We start from the raw sequence: 26,399 nt of genomic DNA, 5'->3' as shown, positions 1-26,399 counted from the left end.
TTTTCATTTCTGATACTGATAATTTGCTTTTCCTCTTTTTTTTCGATTTCATACATTTTTATTGAACATAGATATGCTTTTTTCTTTCCTTTTATCCTTTTCCCCCCTTTTTTAAATTTAGTTGTAGGACTTAGAGTAATAACTATTTGGTATAAAGTAGATTCTCCTTTACTCTGATGAACTATAGAAGTATACTGAATATAGACATCATAGCAACTGAGCTTGTATTGCATTATATATGTGAGAAAGAGATGGAAAAAAACCCACAATAAACAAACCCATCATCTATGGATAGTTTACCCCAGTGATTTTCATACAACTTTCCACTGGTCTGTATAATTATGCTTTTCCTCTTTTTAAAATTAAATTAACCAATGGTTTATATATTTTATTATTTTTCTCCCATAAAACTAGCTCCTAGTTTTATTTATTAGTTTGATGGTTTTCTAACTTTCAATTTTATTAATCTCTTTTTTTGTTTTCAGGATTTTGGTGTTTAATTGGGGATTTAAAATTTTATCTTTTTCTAGTTTTTTTTTTCAGTTGCATGCCAATTCATTGCTCTACTCTTTCTCTATTTTATGGATACAAATGTTTAGAGTTATACATTTCCCCCCCAAGTCCTGCTTTGGCTGCATCCCATAAATTTTGCATATGTTGTATCATTTTTGTCATTCTTTTCAATGAAATTGATTGTTTTAATAATTTATTCTTTGACCCACTCATTCTTTAGGATTAGATTCCTTAGTTTTCAATTAATTTTTAGTGTGTTTCCATGACTCTTTGTTGAATGTAATTTTTATTGCACTATGATCTGAAAAGGATGCACTTAATATTTCTGGTTTTCTGCATTTGGCTGTGGGGTTTTGGTGCCCTGATTCATGGTCAATTTTTGTGTAGGTGTCATGTACCACTGAGAAAAAGTATATTCCTTTCTATTCCTATTCAGTTTTCTCCAAAATCTAACTTTTCTAAAATTCTAGTCATTGCCTTAACTTCTTTCTTGTTTATTTTGTGGTTAGATGTATCTAGTTCTGAGAGGGGAAAGTTGAGATAACCCACTAGTATAGTTTTACTGTGTATTTCCTCCTGTGAGTCATTTAACTTTTCCATTAACAATATGGATTCTGTACCATTTGGTACATATACGTTTAGTATTAAAATTACTTCATTGTCTATGGTAACTTTTAGCAAGATGTAGTTTTCCTGCTTATCTCTTTTAATTAGATCTAGTTTTTCTTTTTTTTTTGTCTGAGATCATGATTGATACCCCTGCTTTGTAAAAAAAACATTTATTTTAGCTGAAGCATAATATATTCTGCTCTAGCCCCTTACCTTTACTCTGAGTGTGTATCTCTATTTCAAGTGTATTTCTTGGAAACAATATATTGTAGGATTCTGTTTTTTAATCCACTCTGCTATTTGCTTCTGTCTTATGGGTGAGTTCATCCTGTTAACATTCACAGTTATGATTACTAACTGTGTAGTTCAGTTCATCCTATTTTCCCCCTCTTTATCCTTCTCTCTCTTTCCTTTCACCCTGTCCCTCAAAAGTTTGGTTTGCTTCTGACTACCATGACCCCTAATCTTTCCTCTGTTTTATCACCTCCATCCCTACACACACTTTCATATCCCACTTCTCAGGAGGGTAGATATATTTCTACATCCAACTGAATGTATATGTTATCCCCTCTTTGAGTGAATTACAATGAGAATAAAGTTCAAGCATTACCCACCCCTCCACACCTTTCCCTCCATTTCTAAAAGCTATTCCTTTCAAGCTTCTTATATATAAGATAACTTACCTCATTCTACCTTGCTCTTCCCCTTTTTCCCAGTGCTTCTCTATCACCCTTTAATTTAATTTTTCAAAATTATCTCCTCACAGTCAACTCATACCTGTCCCCTCTGTCTATGTATACTTCTAACTGTTCTCATAATGAGGAAGTTCTTAGGAGTTACAAGTATTATCTTACCATGTAAGAAACATATAATTTAACCTTTTTGAATGCCTTCTGATTTCCATTTCATGTTATCTATCTAATCCTATGATGTAGAAGCTGCTAAATCTTGTGTTAGCTTGACTTTAGCTCCATTTGAATTGTTTCTTTGTGGCTACTTGCAATATTTTCTCCTTGATCTGGGAGCTCAGGAATTTGTCTATAATATTCCTGTTAGTTTTCATTTTGGGATCTTTTAGGAGGTGATGGGTAGATTCTTTCAATTTCTATTTTACCCTCTGATTCTAGGACATAAGGGCAGTTTTCTTTGATAATTTCTTAAAATATGATGTCTAGTCTCTTTTTTATTAAATTGTGATTGTTTTTCCAATGAAATACTTCACATTTTCTTCTATTTTAAAATGCTTTGGACTTTGTTTTATTATTTTTTGATGTCTCATGAAGTCATTAGCTTCCACTTGCCCAATTTTAATTTTTAAGGAATTATTTTCTTCAATGAGCTTTTGTACCTCCCTTTCTATCTAATCAATTCTCCTTTTTAAGGAGACCTGGTGAGGGCAAAGAATAGGTTTATGAGAGGCAAGATTTGATGATTATAACATGACAAGCCTCAGTCTTAGATCACTCCAAACACCACTTCTACACAGGTGCTGCTGAACCTGTAGAGAAAATCATGCAACCATTCTGATTGAGTCCACTACAAATTTATGTTACACAACGTCAGCTGGGCCCTCACTGATTCTAGCCAATTCTTCTACACCTCTCTTATCAACTCTGTATCCCTCTCTCCACAATGGCTCTTTCAAACCTTTTCATCCTTCCTCAAATTCCCTGTGGTTCCTCCTCCCCATGTCTTCTCAGCTGAGACCCTTGTCTCATACTTTGCTTAAAAAATTAGGGCCGTTCCTCAAGAGCTCCCTCTTCTTTCCTCCTCTCATATCACTCAAATGCTTTTTATCTCTTCTTTCACTTTTGTCTCACTTGAAGAAGTGGCTTACTTCTTGTCCAGGCAAACCCTTCTGCCTATGCAAGCAAATCCATTCCATCCCATCTCCTTTAACAGATTGCTCCTTTTGTAATCTCCTTTTCTACTGATTGCTTTCCTACTTACTACAAACATGTTTATGTCTCATCCATCCTCAAAAAACTCTTACTTTATTCTTCCATCCCTACTATCATTCTATATCTCTTCTAACTCTTTGTGGCTAAATTCTTTGAGAAGGTTCTCTACTATTGGTGCCTCCATTTTCACTCCTCTCATTTTCTTTTTAACTCTTTACTACCTAGCTCCCAATCACATCATTCAAATGAAATTACTCTTCTTTAAAGTAACCAATGATCTCCTAATTGACAGATCCAATGGTCTTTTCTGAATTTTCATTCTTCTTGACCTCTCTGTATCCTTTGATACACTCTCTTCTTGAAACTCTCTTTTCTCTAGATTTTTGAGCTACTACTTTCTCTTGGCTTTCTTCCTACCTATATAACTGCTCCTTCTATAGACTCCTTTGTTGAATCCTCATCCAGTTCACATTCATTAACTGTGGATATCCCAAAGGGCTCTGTCCTAGGTTCTTTTCTCTTCTCCCTCTATACTGCTCGATGATCTCATCAGCTTCCAGGTATTCAATTACTATCTCTATCCTGATATTCTCAAATGTATGTTTCAAACCCGAATCTCTTTATTGATCTCCAGTCTTATATCTCTAACTGCCTTTCAGACATCTTGAACTAGATGTCTAGTAGACATCTTAAATTCAACAGTTTAAAACTGAACTCATCATCATTCCCCCTAATTCTCCCCACTTCCGAACTTCTCTATTACTGTTGAAGGTACCACCATCCCAGTCCCCAGGTTTGCAATTTAGGTGTTATCTTTGACTCTTCACTATTTCTCTTGCCCCATATCCAATCTCTTAACAAGGCCTGCTGATTTCATCTTTACAACATCTCTGGATTATGTCCCCTTTTCTCCTCTGATACTGCCACCACTCTGATGCAGTCCCTCATCATCTCACATATGAACTGTTGCAATAGCCCACTAATTAATATCAGCCAGATCTCTCTCCACTCCAATCAATGGTCTATTCAGTCTCCAAAGTGATTTTTTTCTAAAGTGCCAGTCTGACCATGGCACTACTTTATTGAATAAAACAAATCCAGTAGCTCTCTATCATCTCAAGTATCCAATTAAAAATTCTCTCTTTGACATCCCAAACCCTTCATAATAAACTAGCCTTCCCCCAACCTAATCTTGTACCTTTCCAGTCTTCCTCCCTCCCCAAATACTCTTCAGTCTAGTGACAACTGCCCTCCTTGTTGTTCCTTGAAAAAGCACTCCTATCTCTTGGCTCCAGGTATTTTCTCTGGCTGTTTCCTATATCTGGAATGCTCTCTCTTTTCATTTCTACCTCCTGGCTCGTCTGGATTCCTTCAAGTCTCAACTAAAATCTCACCTTCTACAGGAATATTTTCCTGATTACTCTTAATTCTAGTACTTTCCCTCTATTATTTCCTGTTTATCCTATATATAGCTTGTTTGTACATATTTGCTTGCTTGTTGTTTCCCCCACTAGAGTGTGAGCTCCTCAAGGGCAGCAACTCTTTATTTTTCTTGTTTCTTTGGGGGTTTTTTGTATGTTTTCTTTTGTAACATGGCTAATATGGAAATATGTTTTGCATGTCTTCATGTGTATAATCATTATATTGCTCGCCTTCTCAATGGGTAGGGCAAGAAGTAACTCAAAATTTGTAAAAAATTAGTATTAAATTTTAAAAATGTAATTGGGGAATTCTTTAAAAATATATATTTTAAAAAATAAAGTAACTCCAATACTCCAATTAAAAAAAGAAATTACTCATGAGTATGTCCATTTTATGACTGATGCTGACTCACTCCCATGATGGTCAATATAAATCCTAGACTGAATCCTGGATTAACTTTTTGTGGTAACTTGATCTACTAAATTTTATATAACATTTTATTTTGCCAGTTTCAGTAATACCCTACATTTCCTTTTCCTTTGGAAATTCAGGTATGCAAAACATTTGCTCCAATATACCTCTGTAATTCAAATGTGATGTAGTTTTTTTTTAAAAAGCACTAAACTTATGTAGTAGAAATTTGGGATGACCCAAGAAGGTCAGTAGTGACTAATCTGGGTTCTTGAGGATCAGATAATAGTAATATGGAGTCCATTAAGAATGAAGCAAGATGGGGGGCACCTAGGTGGCACAGTGGATAAAGCACTGGCCCTGGATTCAGGAGGACCTGAGTTCAAATCTGACCTCAGGCACTTGACACTTACTAGATGTGTGACCTTGGGCAAGTCACTTAACCCCCATTGCCCTGCCCCCCCCCAAAAAAAGATGGAAGAAGGCAGAAGGCTTATACAATGAGCCTTTTATGCAAATTTTAGGGTAGCATTCATTGGTAAAACGTGATGCAATATGTCATTATGTGAAACAAAGAAAAGAAAGATGGCTGTTCATAAAACACAGATAGCCACTCTTTTTTATGTCCAAAAATTAGTATGCTTTTTGAAGAAAAACGTATAGATAAACTAGCGTAGCTAGTTTTACTAAATCAAAGGAAACTGCCCATTCAAGGCAGATGGGGAGAACTTTCCCAGGGCTCTGGAATTTTCCACCTTTAGCAGCTAAGTCTTTTTGTACCGATACAAGAAAAAAAGGGATACATTGTAGGACACTAGCTGTAGCAGGTCTTACAGTTCATTAGGGTTTTTTGTTTTTTTTTTTTTTAGTGAGGCAGTTGGGGTTAAGTGACTTGCCCAGGGTCACACAGCTAGTAAGTGTAAAGTGTCTGAGGCGGGATTTGAACTCAGGTACTCCTGACTCTAGGGCCGGTGCCTTATCTACTGCGCCACCTAGCTGCCCCTCATTAGGGGTTTTTTACCCCTGATACAGAACAAGATGGAGTTATCATGCCTAAAGCAGGGCTGGTCTTTGTATTGGAAATATCAGGGAAGTTACAGGGTTTGTAAGACAAGGGCAGTAAGGAAGTTCACTGGAAACTGTTAACTTCAGAACACTAGCTGAAGTCAATCTCTGGGGGTTAGCTGGGGAGGGTAATTTTACCTACTTCTCCCACAATTACTAGCTAGAGAAGTAATAACAGTTGAAAGAGGCTCATAACTGGATAACCATGTAAAAGTCATTTAACCTTTTCTAACTCCTAAAAGTTAAATTCAAGAGGTAATTGAAGGGGGAGCTAGGTGGTGCAGTGGATAAAGCACCAGACAGGATTCAGGAGGACCTAAGTTGAAATCTGGTCTCAGACATTTGACCCTGGGCAAGTCACTTAACCCTCATTGCTCCACAAACAAAACAAAACAAAATAAACAAAAGAGGTAATTGAGCCAACTCAAATTTTGTTTGATTTTTCTTTTGTCCTCATATGTAGGAATGTTGTAAATTTAAGAAGAATATTGAGGATAGTCTTTTCCCCAGTGTTCACATTGGATTAAAGAGAAAACTTTCTGGCATACAAAAGGTGATCATGGACTGCACAGGACTTTTAATCCAACTTCTGCAGAACTATAAGGGAAAGCTAGAAGAGTTTGCCAAGGAAGGTAAAATCCCTCCTGCTGTATGGATCAATTTAAAGGACATAGACCCAACCCACCTCTGTGTGTGTGTGTGTGTGTGTGTGTGTGTGTAGTTGTATGTATGTCTGGGGTGGGGGGACAGAGAGAGGGAGAGGGAGGGGAGAGAATAGGAGGGAAAATGAAAGAGATGAAAGTAAGAGAAAGTGAAAAAGATATAATAGTTAAGATATATCTTCGTCTATAGCACTTCTCAGTCTTCCTGTTTTTGTTTTTTGTCTGGATCAATGATTCTTTCTGTAGAGGGAATTCCCAGTGTAGAGATAATAGGAAACTTCTTTCACTAATGCATCTTAGCAACTAGTCTATAATTTATAGCCTTAGAGAATTGCCAGGGCACTGAAATGTTAAGTGACTTGCTCATGCTCACATTACTACTTATCAGTAAATTGTACTGAAGTAACAATGAAAGTCTGCACATATTCAGAGATTTATATAATTTCAGAACTGGAAGTGACTCTATAGATCATCCATCTACTCTGACCTTATTTTATAGAAGAATTATAATGCTTAGCAAACACTTTTGGTTTTCCCCAGTTACTAATCTAACATTAGATACTCAAATTCTTGATTCATTGATATTTCTTTTTTGTGACGGGGAAATGGGGTTCAACAGGGTGGGGAACTAAGAGTGTGCAATTTCACCAAAGGAGAAATGTGATTCATATAGAATGGCTAAATGATTTACCCATTGCCTACCTCTTGCTAAAGCTAATTTCTTAGTCTTCTGATGTCCTGCCCAAAGATGTATTCTTCAAACAAACTAACGCTCTAACCAATTCAAAAAACCTTTAAGGTCTTTAAAAAATTACTTTCCTCTGGAGAAAAATAACTCCCCCAAAATAACCCCAAAAGTTTACCCCCTGAGCATAGTGGGATTTGCCCCATTCCATTAAAGTGTGAATCATTAGCAATGCAGGGAAAGTAACTGCCCAGGGAAATTAGGCTTCTTAGGTTCCCCTGACAATCCAACTAATAGACCTATACTCATTTTTCAGAGGAGTATGAGATCAGTACACAAATGTCTGCAGATGTGCCTCACAAATACTGGACTTCAATACCTGAACCTAGCAGCAGAGTTGATTTTCTCAAATGTAAGTTGTATTGAATAGCATACTTCTCAAATTGTTTGTCTATAGTTATAATATTGTAAATTAGAACTAAACTAGAAGAAACACATGTAACTGGGGACTGAAAAAATGTGGTACCCTTGATAAAAAGGGGTGGGTTTGGGAAGAAAGATGTGATGTACATCACAACACATCCATGCCTACTCATCCTGTGCAACATATATCAAAAGCAAAAGGGAGGGGAGTGAGACCCTTATCAACTGCTTAGGAGTCCAGAGCCAGCCAAGGAGTACATGTTGTGGCCATGAGGTCATCTGAGTAGCAGGCTGTGAGCATGCCAAGAGAGGATTTTCCAAAAAGCAGGTGTTGTTGGTGCCTGAGTCATTATAACCGTCCCAAGGTGCTGACAACTAACACGTAAGGGAAAGGGTTGGGAATTTGAGTAGTAATAGGAGAGGGCAAGTGGGGGAATATTGGGTGATAATAGCTGAGGTGAGTAAGATTGTGTTGATCTCACGTTCTTAGAGTTATACCACAGCCACTTGGGTGTGTAGAACCTCCTCCTTTGTTCTACTTCACATGTTTTCCTCAATAACAGTATAAGATACTTTATCAAATTCCGTTTAAATTATATATATGACACTGACCTGATTTACCAGTTTAGCAAGACTTTAAGGATTTTAAAATGCCTTCCAGTTTTAAATCCTCTGAAGAACTTTTTAACAATTTGAGCTGTCAGAAAATATAATAGACTGCATTATTAGAAAAATGAGTTCCTTGTTACTGGGGGAAGGGGAATGTAACCTATATTGCAAAAGGGATTTATGTTTTGGGCAGTGAGGTATAACTAAGTGACCTTTTAGGTCCCTTCTAATTCTTAGGTCATATAGTATTTTTTTTTTGATGAACAAAAGCCATATACAAATGTTATTCTTACTCTCTCTTTATATGTCTGTGTGACTGTGTGTCATTATCTTTGTTTGCCTGTATTTCCTTTGTCATTTCCTCTGGTTTCCTGTTGGTTTATCTTGGTGGGTTTTTTTTTCCTCTTTCTCTTCCCACTCTTTCTATTTCCTTCCTTTTCCCCAGTTCTCTAACTGGAAATAGAGCTTGAAAGTAGATAAATTTGATTGTTCCCAGTAGTCATGAGGCAGGTATAGTAAGGCAAATGTAACTTCTGTACAAGCAGATCCGTGAGCCAGACAAGGTTAAAACTCCTCGTAATTATATTCATTTCTGGCTATTAGGGACTTCACTTGCAATCAACTCCCATTGCTGTCTGATGTCCAGCCAGGGCCTACTCCTCACCACCGAACTACAAAGTTCCCAAGCTTCCTTGTGTTTCTTCTTATGATCCTTTAATCTCTCTTTCCAGGTAGGAAAAACTACAAATCCCAGTAGCATTCATTACTGATATGGGGTTATACACATATAAGTATATACAAAATATATACAAGGTAAATTTGGGGTGAAGAAATAAGAACTGAGGGATTGGGTGGCATTTGAACTGAACATTAAAGGAGACTAAGAATTCTAAAAGGTGAAAGTGGGGAAAGGAATGTTTTCCAGGCTTGAGGGACAGATAGCACAAAGTTTGGAAATGTATGTTAGAGGTTGATTGTGAATGGCTAAATGCTAAACAGAAGAGTTAGGGCTAATAGGGAATCACTGAAGAAAGGGAGCCACCATGTGGTCAACATGTTCATAAGCCTGTCCACACTTATTAGGCCAGACCTTAGAGGATCCCCATATTAAGCCCACACTCAAAACCTTGGGTTAAGTTTTACCAGAACTTAGAAATAATTTAAGCATCCAGAGACTGGAGAATGCTTAAGAAAATTGTGCTATATCAATGTTTTTACTATGCTATAAGAAGTGACAAGTGAACAATGGGATGTGTACTCTACCAGAAGGTTTAGAGCCACTGGAATTTTCAAGGGGTTCTTCACCATGTCATCTTTGACTTTCCAATGGAAAAATGGGGTCTGTGAACATGGACCATAGCAAAAAGAATTCTTTAAGTATTATCCAGGAAAGCCTGCTCAGTCTGAGGAAGGTGGAATTAAAACTGCCACATCAGCAAGCTTTTAGGAGAGTTTCAACAATTTGTTTTTTTGTTTGTTTGTTTTTAACAATTTCTTTTTAACTAGAACTTGGTGTGGTTAAACCTTCAATGTATTAGCTTTGTGAAATAGGAACCATGCCTGGGAGAGTGGGTTATAGATTCCTCTAGCTATTCATAGCAATAAGCAGAAAGAACAAGAAAAAGGAAACTGAACGCATGATATTATAATGACCAGATTTGACCTTGGAGAAAAGTTGAAAAAAAAAATGTACTCTGCCCCCTTCATTACAAAACTTTGGATATGGAATAGTGTATTTACTGTCAGACATGACTGATACATTGCTTATTTTTCTCATCCTTCCCCCCCCTTTATTCTTTTAAATTCTTTGTAACAAGGGAATACCTGCCAAATAGGGGTCAGATATATGTGTGTGTGTCTGTGTGTATGTGTATTCCTGACCCCTGCTTCTCAGGTATTCCCAAATCTCTCTCAAACACACACATGCATATATATATGTATATATGTACATGCATATGTGTGTATCCCTGACCCCTACTTGTGTGTGTGTATGCACACATATTTGGAAATGAATGTGATATAAAAACAAAAGGAATTAATAAACATCAGATGACTTTTTAAACTTAAGAGATTGCTAGAGCTTGAACCCTACTAACTTAGTCTCTGGAGAACCTCTATACCATGATGGGGCTTTGAAATAGGATATTAATTGTACCAACTATTTTACTTATAACACTATTTTACTTATAAAATTTTTCTCCATTCTTAATTTTAAATTTGGATAAATAGGACATTTGGCAGTTTTTGCCTTTCAAAATTAATAAATTATTTTTTTCTTGTATGGTGCCCCTCAATTGTTATTTTTCCAATCTGTGATCAGATCTACTGATCAACATTATTCTTTAATAATGAGCCTGTCCAGTCCACTCAAACTTATTCATTGCTTAGATGTGGGGGGTTACACTCCTGGATTACTGTTTTCCTTCCAAAAAATGAAGTCTCTTTCCCTTCCCTTTGCCTTTTTTTTCTCTCTACCTTCTTCCTCCCTCCCTCCAGTAGAACCTGTGAATCTTATATAATAGTTATGTCAAACAATAAGAATGTAACTTTTGTAGAAAAAGATGAATTTTTCCCGAGTAGTGATTTCAATTGGCTTAATATAAATTTTATTTATTTTGCTAGATATGGTGAATTTCAGATGTTGACTTTGGTCTAACTGGCCAGACCTTTCCTGGGAGCTTGGTATCTAACTTTAAAGTTGATTATTGCTCAAAGTCTGTTAACTATGGGAATTTTGGGGTACTTGGTTCTGTCTCAAAGCTTTAATAGGGGTCTTTTCTATAGCTATCTTTAAAAATTATCTTATTTTATTTTAAATTTATGGAATAAAAAAGCATTTCTATAATATAGCATAATAAAAAGATGATTGCACATGACACTGCTAATCTATCATGCACAATTTGTTATTCTTTTTAAATATATGATAAAATTATCTTATAAATTTCTTTTCTTCCCTCTCCCCACCCTAGAGAGGGCTACTATTAAACACAAATAGGTATATATGTAAAATTATTCTATACATACTTATATTTATCAGTACTTTATCTGGATGCAGATAGCATCTTTCATTATAAGTCTTTTATTGTTAATTTGGGTATTATATAATAGTCAAAATGGTTTATTTTATATATATGTATATATACATACACCCACAAACATATATATGTATATAAAATTTCTTTAAGCAAAGATGATTTGCAGAGTGAAATCTTTTCCAAGCTTTTCATCAATAAACAACTGTAGAGCCACTATTCATATTCAAAAAACTGTTTAATTGTCAAAAACCTAGAGATTAGGAAGCATATGAAAACATTTTTATCTTCTACTATTTCCCTGTCCTGTTTCATGAAACAATAAACTGGATATGGACCTGGCTAGAGAACAGGGAGGACTTTGTATTTTATTTTGTGTCTGTGACCAGCTGGATTAGAAGATACATATTCTCTTGATTATTGATGTCTTTTTAAAATTCTGAATAGAATTTTATTTTCCAAAATATATGTAAAAACAAAATTTTAACATAAATTTTAAAAAAACTTTGTGTTCCAACTTCTCTTCCCCCCTCCATTCCCATCCCCCACCCACAAGAACTCAAGCAATTCAAAATAAGTTATACATGAATAGTCATGGAAAAATTCCCATATTAGCTACTTGTGAGAGAAAACAGTCAAAAAAACCAAAACTTCAGATTAAGGAATTGTCAAAGAGGAAATGAAAAAAAATTTTTAAATGTGTTTCCATCTGTTTTCAGATACTATCAGTTCTTTCTCTGCAGATGGGCTGCAATCTTCATAAGTCTTTCAGGGTTATATTGGATCATTGCCTTACTGAAAATAACCACATGCTTCCCAGCAGATCATCCCCCACTATTGCCGTTATTTTGTATACAGTACATTTCACTCTGCTTCAGTTCATGTAGGTCTTTCCAGGTTTTCCTGATAGTATCCTGTTCATCATAACCTTTATATAGTACCTTAAGCTTGACAGAGAATTTTCTTCATAAAAGTCCAGGAAAGTAGGCACCATATGTTTTGCCATTATAATCAATCATCATAATTATTTCCCTCCATCCCACTCCCTTCCCATGACATTTACTCTATCTTCTTTTTACCTATTCCTCCTCAGAGGTGTTTTACTTCTGACTATCCTCTCCCTTGCTCTGCACTCCCTTTTTTTCACCCTTCCTTCCTTGTACTGTTCCCCTCCTATTTTCCTGCAGGGTTAAATAGATTGCTCCTCCCAATTGGGTATGAAAGCTATTCCCTCCATGAGCCCACTCCAATGAGATCAGGGTCTCTGAGCTAATTCTGTGTTCTAAATTTTTCCTCCTCCCTCCCTCCTCAACCCTCCCTATGAGATCAAGCAATTCAATATGTCATACTGGTGCAGTAATGCAGAACATCTTCATCTTCCTTGAAAGTATTTTGCTTTTTACTGTTCTCTCCCCCAATCTGACCTTTCCTCTTCCCTTCTCCCCCACTCTTTTCTCCCTCCCCCCCTCAGGGCAAAAAATATATTACTATACCTACTTGAGTATGTATGTTAGTCCTTTTTTGAGCCAATTTTGATGATATTAAGGTTCACTCACTCCCCAACTCCTTCCCCCTCTTCTACTATCCTCCATAAGGTTTCTTCTTGTTTCCTTCATGTGAACTACCTCTCCCCAGACCATCTCTCCCCTTCTCCCTCCCCCAGTTTATTCCTCCTACACCTCAACCCTATTTGAATGATGTCATCATGGATTAGTTAGGTGGCACAGTGGACAAAGCACCAGCCCTGGACCCAGGAGGCCCCAAGCCCAAATCCAGCCCCAGACATAAGACACCCCACCCTGTCTGCCCTACAAAGAACAAAACATTAATGCTTTACAGATATTATCCCTTCATATTCAGTTAAGCCCTGTTTTCTGTGAATTTCTTGTGAAGACTTTTTTTGTTTTGTTTTATTTTGTTTTTTGGTGATGTGATTGGGGTTAAGTGACTTGCCTAGGGTCACACAGCTAGTAATTGTCAAGTGTCTGAGGTCACATTTGAACTCAGGTTCTCCTGAGTCGGGGGCTGGCGCTCTATCCACTGTGCCACCCAGCTGTCCCTGAATTTCTTACTGAGATAGTTCTTATGATTTCAAAGTATTATCTCCCATGTAGGAATGTAAACAGTTTGATCTTTTAATATCCCTCATGAAGTCTTTTTCCTGTTTACCTTTTTATGCTTCTCCAGGGTCTTGTATTTGAAAGTCAAATTTTCTATTCAGTTCAGGTCTTTTCATCACAAATGCTTGAAAGACCTCTTTCTCATTGAGATCCCATTTTTGCCTCTGAAAAACTATACTCAGTTTTGCTGGGTACGTGATTTTTGGCTGAAGTCCCAGTTTCTTTGCCCTTTGGAATATATTCCATGCCCTTCGGTCCTTTAATGTAGAAGCTGCTAGATCTTGCTTTATCCTTATTGGAGCTCCACAGTATTTTAATTCCTTTTTTCTAGCTGCTTGCAATATTTTCTCCTTCACCTGGGAGTTCTGGAATTTGGCTATAATATTCCTGGAGGTTTTCCTTTTGGGATCTCTTTCAGGAGGTGATAGGTGGATTCTTTCAATTTCTATTTTAGCTTCTGCTTCTAGAATATCAGGGCGATTTTCCCTCACAATCTCTTGGAGGATGGTGTCTAAGCTTTTGTTTTGGTCATGGTTTTCAGGTAGTCCAATGATTTTCAAATTCTCTCTCCTAGATTTATTTTCTAGGTCAGCTGTTTTTCCAAGGAGATATTTCACATTGCCCTCTATTTTTTCATTCATTTGGATTTGCTTTACTGTGTTTTGGTTTCTCATAAGGTCACTAGCTTCCATTTGTTCACTCCTAATTCTTAGGCAGTTATTTTCATCAGACAGTTTTTTAATCTCCTTTTCCATTTGGCTTTTCAAACTGTTGAATTTTTTCTCATGACTCTCCGGCATTGCTCTCATTTCCCTTTCCATTCTTTCCTCCTTTTCTCTACATCTTCTTTCTATTTCTCCTACTTTCTCTTCAAAGTCCCTTTTGAGAGCTTCCATGGCCTGAGACCAGTTCATATTTTTCTTGGAAGCTTTGGATGTTGGAGCTTTGACCCTGTTATTTTCTTTTTGTTCTTCTTGTTCTTGTTCTTGTTCTTCTGTTGTATTGTGGTCTCCCTTACCCCCAAAGAAGTTTTTGATGGTCTTCTGCTTTCTCTGCCTACTCATCCTGGCTTACTATTTCTTGGCTTTTAACTCCTTAAAGTGTGGCACTGCTTCCAGTGGCCCCCGGGGGATGGTTGGGCTTCTTCTCAGCCTGCCTGGCTTTACTTTCATTTGATTTTAAATTCTCCACTGGGGGGTTGGGGTGGGGTGGAGCTGCTTTTCACTCCACTCCTGTTCTCAGCTTCAGAGGGTCCCAGGTGTTTTGGGTTGGGGGGGGCAGGCTTTAATCTCACCTGGCCTGTTCTCAGGTCCGGAGATAACCTCAGGCCTACTTGACTAAACAACCAACCAGCAAAGCTTTCTGTGGTGTGGTTCTCAGCTTCCAATGAGACTGCTCCCCTGCTCCCCTCCCCCACCTGGGTCTCCCACCGCTCAGGATTTCTTCCTGGTTCCCCACTGGGGTGGGACAGTCGAATCCTTCCCCCCCAGTCTACTGGTACCCCTGCACTTACCCCCCAGGCCAGCCGTTCAGTCAGACCGCATGCTCGGTTCCAGAAGACGCCGATGGTGCAGCCGATTCAGAGGCACTGGGGTAAATTCCTCTGGCGAGTGTTTGGTGTGTCGGCCCGATTGCAGGGTTAGACTTTATTTGTGGCCCAGCATGACCCCCTGAACTCTGTCTATAGCTGGAGAAAACTCTCAACCCGTATTTTTGTGTGTTTTTCTGTCCCAAGGGTTCTTTTATTGCTATTTTTGGGGTTATTGTATCAGGAGCCCTGTGGGTTTAATGTCTTTCCTCTGCCATCTTGGCTCCACCCCCAATGTCTTCTTTTTTTAAATTATTATTATTTTTCTTTCTTTCTTTCTTTCTTTCTTTCTTTCTTTCTTTCTTTCTTTCTTTCTTTCTTTCTTTCTTTCTTTCTTTCTTTCTTTTTTTGAGGCAATTGGGTTAAGTGACTTGCCCAGGGTCACACAGCTAGTAAGTGTCAAGTGTCTGAGGCCGGATTTGAACTCAGGTCCTCCTGAATCCAGGGCCAGTGCTCTATCCACTGCCACCTAGCTGCTCCTGATTATTGATGTCTTCTTAACCACTCTCCTTTCTTTTTTTGTTTCTTTAGATGCCTACCCCATCACTTTTGATCCTGACACAGCTCATAGATATCTCCGCCTCCAGGAAGACAATCACAAGGTCACAAATACATCTCCCTGGGAACACCCATACCCAGACCATCCTAGCAGATTTGAACACTGGCGACAGGTGCTATCCAAGCAAAGTCTGTACTTAAACCGATATTATTTTGAGCTAGAGTTAAAGGGAGAAGGTGTTTATGTTGGTGTGACTAATAAGAGCATAGACCGGAAGGGCTCAGAGAGCAATAGTTGTATCTCAGGGAATAGCTTTTCTTGGAGTATCTTCTGGAATGGGAAGGAGTTTAGTGCCTGGCACAATGGCTCCGAGACTCCATTGGGAGTTGGTCAGTTCCAGAGGCTTGGCATCTACCTGAACTATGTAGGGAGCACTCTCTCTTTCTATGGTATTGAGTTTGATAACATGGTTCTGATTCACAGGTTTAACTGTGACTTTTCTGAGCCAGTCTACCTTGCATATTGGCTTTCAAAGAAAGATAGTTCAATCCAGATTATGGAATTGAGTGAAAAAGCAGAGATCCTACTTTCTTTTCCAGTAGTTTCTCCTGCTTCCTTAGCAGAAACTACTTCATAGAATATAAGGGTCTAAGTCAAACTCCTCTACCAATACAGACTAGAGACAATGATTTGCACTTCAAAGGTGATTGTGGGACAAATGTTGGAGTTGTCCAGCATTAGAAATCATAGAAGTTAGAGAAAAAAGGAATAATTTGGCCTGTTCTACCCTGTTCCATGCTGTGTTGTTCTATAGAGCACATTCCCAGACACTTTTCTTAACTTCCCCTTCTGGCTTTCTAAAATAGTATTTCCTAAGCGCTCAGTCATATTGTACTAGTTGCTCTGAATGGTTACTAAAATATATATCAGACCTCCAGGAGTCAACACTTGCTAAAAATGCACATGTTAATCATTGAAAATAGTTCATATAATACAGGTAATATACCTAATATTATTCCAGACTCTGAAAGAGACCATAAAGGTTTCACATTATACAAAAATTCTCCCTATAGCATCTATGACAGGGAATCTGCTATCTCACAAGGTAGCCCATTTGGTTAATGAACAGCTTTGATTGCTAGAAAGTTCTTCCTTCTGTTGAGCCAAAATTCTACCTCCCTGTTAACAGAAGTGGATTTCTTCCACAAGACAACCCTTGAGACACTCCAGCAAAACTGAAAAATCAAAAATGCTGGGAAGCTCCTTCTTTTATCCAGGACTGCACAAGTGGACAATCAGGAGACTGTGGGTATATTGATAAGGTGGCTCTGCAGTGGGATCTGAAGCCGCTGTGATCATTGGTGAATCCTCTGTTGAAGTCAATGAGATCTGGGATCCTGTCCTGTCCAAATCACAGCAGGAGCCAAAGCCAAAACTTCCGGTAGTTGGCTAGACAAGGATATGGAAATGGGACAGAGGCACCCAGGCAATGAAAGCCATGGGGTCCTCCAGGTATCCTGAAGCAGCAGGATTTCTGATATATAGACCCAAACCAGGGAACAAAACTAATCCCTGATGGGTAACAGTGGAGAGTGGAAGTAGAGAAAGGGTTAAGGGCAGTGTACTCATGGAACCTCTAGGAAAGGATAGGGATAGGGATTGAGGCAGAAGGCAGCCTTGTCAGATCCCAAGCAAGCTTTCTTCCCCAGGCCAGAAAAAAGTAGCAGGTTATCAGACTCAGCTGCTTTCTTAAGAATGATAGAGGGACAGTGGCACCAACTGCACCGGAATTAGGATCAGGACCTATACCTCTTATCCAAGAGTGTAGGATGCGGCAGAGCCTGGCACTGGCACAAAGTCTTAATTGAGGAACTGAGACTTTATCAGCTTTGTTTCATCTACTAATTTTTTTGTTTGTGCTATGTATTTATTCTGTCTCTAATAAAAAGAATATTCATATCCAAGTGCAGAGCCTTGTGATATTTTATTCCTTCCAGGTTGACATCAATGCATTAACTGATGCTCTGTGTACAATGCATATACAATACAATAAATACAGTTAGGTATTCACCTAACATTTTCCTTTTAATCATTCAGCCTACATTCTCTACCTTATTTCCCAGAGTTAATTTTGTTGACTTTTTCTCCTCCCTTTTGTATTCTTTGCTACACTGCATAGTATTCTGGGTAAGGGAAATGATTTAGTATTAAAGAAGCACTAGTGATCTTGTTTATAACTATCCTAGGATTTTTCTCACTTGTCTTCCTAACCATTATGTTTTATTCACAGCACAGATTTATATCTAATCTTAATAAGAGAGAAAGGGGTGGTTAAATATGAGCAGAAGCTTGCAATGTGAATCTTTGAGAGACAGCATGACTGATCAATAAATTGAGAAAGCTAAAAACATGTACAGTATTTAACACCCAAAGGCCTCCCACATTCACAAAGGGCTGTGTTCAGTCACTTCAGCTATCAGCATGATTATATTTCATTTTAAATTTCCTGGTAAGAAGTTCCATTTAACCTATAAGCCAAGAGTGTGCATACTTTGGGACTTAATTCAGAAGGGAAGCAATTCAGGAAACTGCAAATGGGTGGGAGAAACAAGAACCAAGAGACCCATGAGCTATGTGGGAAAATTAAGTTATCACCTTAAATTCAAAACACAGAACCCAGTACCAGCTAGGGGAAAAAAATGGAGACTGTATAGACTCAGTTGAATGAACAGTTGTGGCTTAAACTTCAAGTATTACCTGGTGGTTTTCATAGACATAGTAATGTGCTGTAGCTGCTTCAAGACACCTTGGGGAAAAAAAGAAAAGCTATCTATAGAGGACACATTATTGAGTACATACTATGTATTTGGTCTCAGAAGAACAAAGAGTTATTAGACACAGTTTCCCTAGAGGGACAAGTTCAGTCAAGGTGGAGAGACAGGTAATACATATAAAAAGGTAAAAAGCAATACAAGTATGGGGCAGCTAGGTGGCGCAGTGGATAGAGCACCAGCCCTGGAGTCAGGAGTACCTGAGTTCAAATCCGGCCTCAGACACTTAACACTTACTAGCTGTGTGACCCTGGGCAAGTCACTTAACCCCAATTGCCACACTAAAAAAAAAAAAAAAAAAAAAAAAAAGCAATACAAGTATAAGGGAGGGGGATCACAGGATAGCCTACTAAGAGATGTATTCAAAGAGAGGCAGTGTGGGCTAGGGAATGGAACACTGGACTTGGAGTCAGGAAGACCTGGTTTGAAATCCTGACAGACATTTATTTACTTGCAGCATTTACTTGCAGCAGTCATTTATTCTTCCTGCATCTCAGCTCCCTCATCTGTAAAATAAGGTGGTTGAACTTAAGACCCTCAAGGTCCCTTCCTGCTCTAAATCTATAATTCTATGAAGTTTCAATGTATTAACAAGGTATTAGGATCCTGTTATTTTTTTTTCTTTACAAAGCACAAACATCTCTCTGAGTCAGAGGGAACAATGGAAATAAAAAAATCTTGAGCCATGACCTAGGAGAGCTTCTTAGGGGGTCCATGAACCATATAGTCCCTTTTCTTTTCTTTTCTTTTCTTTCACCAGGGCAATGAGGGTTAAGTGACTTGCCCAGGGTCACACAGCTAATGTCAAGTGTCTGAGGCTGGATTTGAACTCAGGTCCTCCTGAATCCAGGACTGGTGCTTTATCCACTGTGCCACCTAGCTGCCCGTGAACCATATAGTTCCAAGATCCAGAACATAGCTACCCTCTGAAACACAAATTGTCTGTGGAGGACTAACTCACACTGGGGGATATACAAGGTAAAAGAGTGATATGAATAATAGTATTGCTATAAGGATTCAGTACTAGAAAGTTGAATGCTGGTGCAGTAGGGGAACATTTCATGGAGCAAGAAGCAATTAGACTAGACCCTACAGAAAGAATAGCATACTTTTAGATAAACAGAAGAGTAGAATTGATGGGAGCAGGGCAAGAGGGGTATTCCAGGAAGAGAGAATGATGAAAGCATATATTTCCTTTCCTTTATCTTCTGTCCCTTAACTATGCTTAAGAAGTATTTGTTCATGTTTTCAAACCTCCCATGGCTCCCCCTCTCCCACTCTCTAAGCTGAGAACCTTCCCTCATATTTTTTTTTTGTTTGTTTGTTTTGGTGGGGCAATGAGGGTTAGGTGACTTGCCCAGAGTCACACAGCTAGTAAGTGTCAAATGTCTGAGGCCAGATTTGAACTCAGGTCCTCCTGAATCCAGGGCCAGGGCTTTATCCACTGTGCCACCTAGCTGCCCCCACTTCTGTCAGCTAGTGCCAGGCCTGGAGTCAAGCTTATTTGAATTCAAATTCTGCCTCAAACACTTACTAGCTATGTGTCCACGGGCAAGTCACTTAACCTGTTTGCCTCAGTTTCCTCATATATAAAAGGGGGGGTAATAGCACTTAATGATTTGAAATTGCTTAGAATAATGCTTGGCACATAGTAAGCACTACAGAAGTGTTAGGGATTGTTACTGAAAAAATAGAAGTCATTTGCCAAGAGCTCCCTCTTCTCCCCTGCTCTTCTTCTCACATCACTCAAATACCTTATGCCACTGTCTTCATTCTCTCTTCCATGAAAAGGTGGCCTTCCTCCTTGCTAAAGCAAACAACTGCATGTACAAGTAATATTATTTCATTTTGTTTTCTCCAGCATATTGCCCCCTCTATCATCCCTACTCTTTCACTTATCTTTCATCTCTCCCTGCATGCTACTTCTGTATGCTTCCCTACTGCCTACAAACATGCCCATGTCTCTCCCATCCTCATAAATCTCTCATCCTCTCTTATCCAATCAATGGCCCAGTCCTGTCATTTTTACCTTTCTAGTATATCTTATAGATGCTCCTTTCTCCCCTCTGATACTGCAACCATCCTAGTGCAGGCTGTCAACACCTTACACCTGGACTATTGCAATAGTCTGCTGGTGGTCTCCCTGATTCTAAGAATCTGATTTTTATTATTTAAAATATTCATGCTAGAACTGGTTCTCTCACTGTTCCGGAAACCTGCTGTTTCTAACTTCTCTAAGACTGTTGAGAATATTACCATCCTCCTAAGCACACCAGTCAAAACCATGCCCCCTCTACTTCTGCATAACCTGGAACTTCCATCAGTGCCTAGGGCCTCCTCATCCTAGAACAGCTTACCACTATTGCAACCCACTCACCCCAGATTGTCCTTTTACAAATCCTGTTCAGCTTTCCTCATCCTCAAGGCTGAGGGGCTGAGGCTAAACTTATTTTTGTCCTCTCTGCCTTGTTCCTTACTTTCTCTGGACTTCAAAATCATGCCCACTTCCCTGCCTATCTCTTTCCCTGCTTCTCAGTTCCCTTCTGGGTGTTTTGTTCTTTCTTTGGAATATAAACTCCTAGAGGGCAGAGATTGTTTTTCTTTTTTCTTTATTCTTAATGTTCAGCACAGTGCTCAGCACATTTTAAACAATAAGGCCTTCCTTCTTTTCTTTTTCTTTTCTTTTTCCTTCCTTCCTTCCTTCCTTCCTTCCTTTGAAATACAATATAAATTTTCCTGTGTTATTACAGATGAGTCATTTAACCTTCTTAAGAAACTAATCTGGGGCAGCTAGGTGGCGCAGTGGATAGAGCACCAGCCCTGGAGTCAGGAGTACCTGAGTTCAAATCCGGCCTCAGACACTTAACACTTACTAGCTGTGTGACCCTGGGCAAATCACTTAATCCCAATTGCTTCACTTAAAAAAAATATAATGAGAAATGAATCTATAAAACGGGGACCGTATCTATTACACATCACATAAGGTGGCCTATTATGTGCCTATTATTATGGTAGGCATTGTAGGTGATATAAAATAATACATGAACATGCCCTTAAGGCATATATGCTCTGAGGCAGGTAAAAATGGAAAAAAAGCTAGTCAGAATTATATAAAACAACATCTTTTTTTTTTTTTGGTGAGGCAATTGGGGTTAAGTGACTTGCCCAGGGTCACACAGCTAGTAAGTATCAAATGTCTGAGGCCGGATTTGAACTCAGGTCCTCCTGAATCCAGGGCCGGTGCTCTATCCACTGCACCACCTAGCTGCCTCTGTAAAACAACATCTTTAATAAAAACCATACATCTAAAATTTGGAGGGAATTAACACAGTTTTAAAACACTCAATTGGCAAATAGTCAAAAGGTATAAATAGTTCTTAACATCACTCCAAACTATCAACAATCATCCTAAAAGTGTTCATAATTGCTAAAAATCAGGAAAAGGTAAATTAAAAACTCTGGGATCACATTTTACACCCTTAAATTAAGATAATAAAAGATGGAAAAGATCAATGTTGACAGGGATGTGGGGGAAAATATGCAAACAAATCGAGTCCTGAAAGACCTGTGAATTGATTCCATTTTGAAAAGCTGTCCAATTTCCTCTCGTCTTGGAAAACCTCTGAATTTTGGCTTCTGATATCATCACTTTATTGAAATTGATCTCTCCCAAATTACCAGCAACCTCATAATTGCCAGACTTAATGGTTTTTTCTCAGTCCTTATCATTTCACAACCTCTCTGAAGCATTTAACAGTGATGTACACCCTCTCCTTCTGGATATTTTTTCCCCTGGGTTTTTATGTTCTCTCTTGGTTCTTCTTTTATCTGTATAACTGCTCTTTCTCCATTTCCTTTGATGTATTGTCCATGACACACTATTAACTGTGGGTATACCCCTCTTTCTGGGTGACCTCATTAATTCCCATGATTTCTGTTATCGTTCCTATGCATATAACCCCTACATCTCTACAACTGGACCTAGTCTCTCTCTTGAGTTCCAGTCCAGTGTTGCCCAGGTGCCTTTTGGACATTTCAAACTCAATGTCTGAACATGTCCAGAATAGAACAGTCCAGAATAGAACTGAATATTTTCTCTTAACACCTGACCTTCTTCCTAATTTATTAGCTATTGTTCAATAACCATTGATCTAGTCACAACTTCAGTGTTATCCTTGAACTCCTCACTCACCCCACATATACAATTAATTTGCCAGATATTGTCATCTCTATCTCCATAACATTTCTCTCATACATCCACATCCCTTCATTCTACTCTCACAACCACCACTCTAGTCCCTTATTACCTCTCATCTGGCCTCTTTTCTACTTCTTAGCTTCCCTGACTCTCAACTAAAATCTCATCTTCAGGAAGCCTTTCTTAAACTCTCTTAATCCTAGTTTCTTCTCTCTTAATTATTTCCTAATTAACCTATATATAGCTTGTTTGTACATTTCCGTTTGCTTGTTATTGCCCCCCATTAGACTGTGAGATCCTTGAGGTCAGGGACTGTCTTTTTCTTCTTTTTGTGTCTCCATTGCTCAGTACAGTGTCTGGCCTATTATAGGCACTCAATAAATACTGGCTGACTGTACTAGTATTACAAAAGCATTGCAAGTGGTCTCCCACTCTTAAGTGTTTCTCTACTCTAATCTAACCTCCACTTAGCTGCTAAAGTGATTTTCTTAAAGTTCAATTTTGATCATGTCACTCCTATACTGAATAACTCCAATCATTTCCTATTATTGGGGCAGCTAGGTGATGTAGGGGATAGAGTGCTAGACCTGAAGTCAGGAAGAGTCATTTTTCTGAGTTCAAATTATGTTCATCTACTTACTAGCTCTGTGACCCTTAACCCTATTTGCCTCAGTTTCCTCAAATATAAAATGAGCTGGAGGAGGAAATGGCAAGCTACTCCAGTATCTTTGTCAAGAAAAGCCTAAATGGGGTCACAAAGAGTCAGACACTACTGAGAAAACTGAACAACAATAACTTCCTATTATCTCTGGAACCAAATATAAAATCTTCTATCAGTCACTTAAAGCTCTTCACATTAAGGGAGTGTGGAATTGTCTGTCTGTCAGATTTATGGACAAATGAAGAATTTAGGACCAAAGAAGATATAGAGAATAAAATTAAATGTAAAATAGATCAATTTGATTATATAAAATTAAAATGCTTTTGCAAAAACAAAACTAATGTAACCAAGATTACAAGGGAAGGAGAAAACTGGGAAAGAATTTTTGAAACAAATGTCTCTGATAAATGCCTCATATCTCAAATATATAAAGAACTGCATCAAATTTATAAAAGTACAAGCCATTCCCCAGTTGACAAATGGTCAAAGGATTTGAACAAGCAGTTTTCAGACAAAGAAATCAAAGCTATCAATAATCATAAGAAAAATGCTCTATATCATTATTGATCAGAGAAATGCAAATTAAAACAACTCTGAGGTATCACCTCACACCTATCAGAGTGGCAAATATAACAAAAATGGAAAATATTGGTTGTTGGAGGGAATGTGGGAAAGCTGGGACGCCAATCCACTGTTGGTGGAGTTGTGAAAAGACCCAACCATTCTGGAGAGCAATTTGGAACTATGCCCAAAGAGCTATAAAATTGTGCATACCCCTTGATCCAGCAATGCCATTACTGGGTTTATATCCCAGACATCCACAAAAAGAGAAAAAGACCTATTTGTACAAAAATATTTATAGCAGCTCTTTTTGTGGTAGCTAAGAATCGGAAATCAAAGGACTGCCCATCAATTGGGGAATGGCTAAACAGGCTGTGGTATGTGATGGTGATGGAATATTATTGTGCAATAAGGAATGACAACCAGGATGACTTCAGAAAAGCTTGGAAAGACATGTATGGAACGATGTATTGGGAAGTGAGCAGAACCAAGAGAACTCTGTACACAGAGACACAGCAATATTGTTTGATGAAGAGCTATGAATGTCCTGACTATTCTCAACAATACAAGATCCAAGACAATCTCAAAGGACTGTTGATAAAACATACTATCTACCTCCAAAGAAAGAACTGAGATTGATGGAACAGACTGAAGCATGCTATTTTTCACATTCTTACATTTTTTAAAAAATGATTTTAGGGCGGCAGATAGGTGGCGCAGTGGATAAAGCACCAGCTTTGAATTCAGGAGGACCTGAGTTCTAATCTGGCCTCAGACACTTGACACTTACTAGCTGTGTGACCCTGGGCAACTCACTTAACCCCCATTTCCCTACCCCCCCCCAAATGATTTTAGTTTGTATAGAGTGACAAGTATGGTGATGTTTTATATGATCATACATGTATGACCCATATCAGATTGGGGAGAGGCGAGGAGAGGGATTAGTCTTTAATACTATTCTACTGTATTATGGAAATGTTTGTTTCATTTAAGTTCAGAATAAAATAAATACTTTAAAGAAAGAGGCTGTTGTCACTGGATTGTAGGATACTTTAGGGGGTGTAAGGTGTAAGAAGATTGGAAAGAAGGGAGGAAGGTAATGAAGAGTTTTGAAGGACTAAACAAAGGACTTTGTATTTGGTCTTGAGGGTGAGATGAAGCCACTAAAGTTTATTGAGTAAGGGGTGATATAGTCAGACTTGTGATTTTTAAGGAAGATATCTTTGACAGCTGAATGGAGGATGGGTTGGAGTGAGGAAAGACTTACAGCAGGTAGACCAACTAACAGGCTATTTCAGTAGTTCAGGAGTAAGGTGATGAAAGCATTTCCCCAGAGTGGTGTCAGTGTTAGAGAGAAGGGGATATTGGGGGTAAAATTTAACAAAAAGGTAAGCTGAGTCATATTTTTCCAAGCAAGATATTTTATTAACAGGGGCATACTACCTGTCAGTAAAATGATCAATGAATGGCCTTCAATTATGCCAAAGAACCAGAAATGAGGATACAGCTCTTTTTAGAATTATAGAACAAAGAATAGAACAAAAACCATATAATTGGTTGGCATCATGGAGGAGAAAGATAATGATTGGATACATTAGGGAAAGAGGGCATACACACATGGGCTAAAGACTATTGTTCTCTGTTTCAAAGTAATGCTTTATGAATTTATGGAACCCATCTACATCCCTAAGTCATTGATAGTGGACTGATTGTAGCAGACTTAGATAATTAGAAGAAGATAGGAATTAGAATTAGATAAGACCTCCTTTACTTGGCAAGGATGAGGTTAAAATAGGACAAGGTCAACTTGCCCACTCTGAAGGATGGCATACAGATATCTTGGAGTTTCCCAGAAACTGCAGTTAAACAGGATAACAAACTTCCTTATCACAGGTGGTGTTGAGATAACAATTTATGAGAATATTGGATCTCTAAATTTACTTCAGAGTTTTTCTTTAATTAACAGTGATTGTGAGGGAAAAAAAAATCAAAACCTTTGCATCTAACTAGAGAGAGAATGAGAGAGGCTGAATATTTGAACTCATGTGCTTCTATACTCAGAGACAGGGAAAAGCCTGAGGTTTGTTATAAAATACAGAATAAGGTTATAGACTGGAAGATAGTATGCCAGAAACTAGGCATAGATCAACATCTTATACTGTATACGAAAATAAGGTCAAAATGGGTACATGATTTAGACATAAAGGGTGATACCAGAGGCAAATTAAGAAAGGAAGGAATAGTTTACCTCTCAGATTTATGGAGAGGAGAATTTATGACCAAACAAGAGAATATTATGAAATGCAAAATGGATCATTTTGATTACAGTAAATTAAAAAGGTTTTGTACAAACAGAAGCAATGCAGCCAAAATTAGAAGGAAAGCAAAAAGCTGGGGTACAATTTTTACAGCTAGTGTTTCTGATAAAGGCCTCATTTCTTAAATATATAGGGAACTAAATCAAATTTGTAAGAATGTAAGTCATTCCCCAATTGAGAAATGGTCAAAATATCTGAACAGGCAGTTTTCAGATGAAGAAATCAATGCTATCTATTGCCATATGAAAAAATGCTCTAAATCACTATTGATTAGAGAAATACAAATTAAAA

General features: G+C 38.1%; 2 protein-coding genes across 2 annotated transcripts in view; both read left to right on the top strand.

Moving 5' to 3' along the window:
• TRIM16 (tripartite motif containing 16) overlaps positions 1-17,482 on the top strand; it is a 40,434-nt gene extending 22,952 nt beyond the window's left edge. Inside the window, exons 4-6 of the mRNA XM_043999592.1 lie at positions 6,385-6,553; positions 7,585-7,680; positions 15,572-17,482. Coding sequence (XP_043855527.1) covers positions 6,385-6,553; positions 7,585-7,680; positions 15,572-16,176 — 870 coding nt within the window. The 3' untranslated portion in view covers positions 16,177-17,482. The remainder of the gene's footprint in view (positions 1-6,384; positions 6,554-7,584; positions 7,681-15,571) is intronic.
• LOC122752702 (zinc finger protein 850-like) overlaps positions 1-26,399 on the top strand; it is a 1,092,329-nt gene that overhangs the window by 350,871 nt on the left and 715,059 nt on the right.

Source organism: Dromiciops gliroides, chromosome 4, assembly GCF_019393635.1.
Source record: "Dromiciops gliroides isolate mDroGli1 chromosome 4, mDroGli1.pri, whole genome shotgun sequence".
Classification (NCBI taxonomy): Eukaryota; Metazoa; Chordata; class Mammalia; order Microbiotheria; family Microbiotheriidae; genus Dromiciops; species Dromiciops gliroides.
The sequence above is the reverse complement of the archived record's forward strand: the minus strand, read 5'-3'. Positions and strand labels throughout refer to the sequence as shown.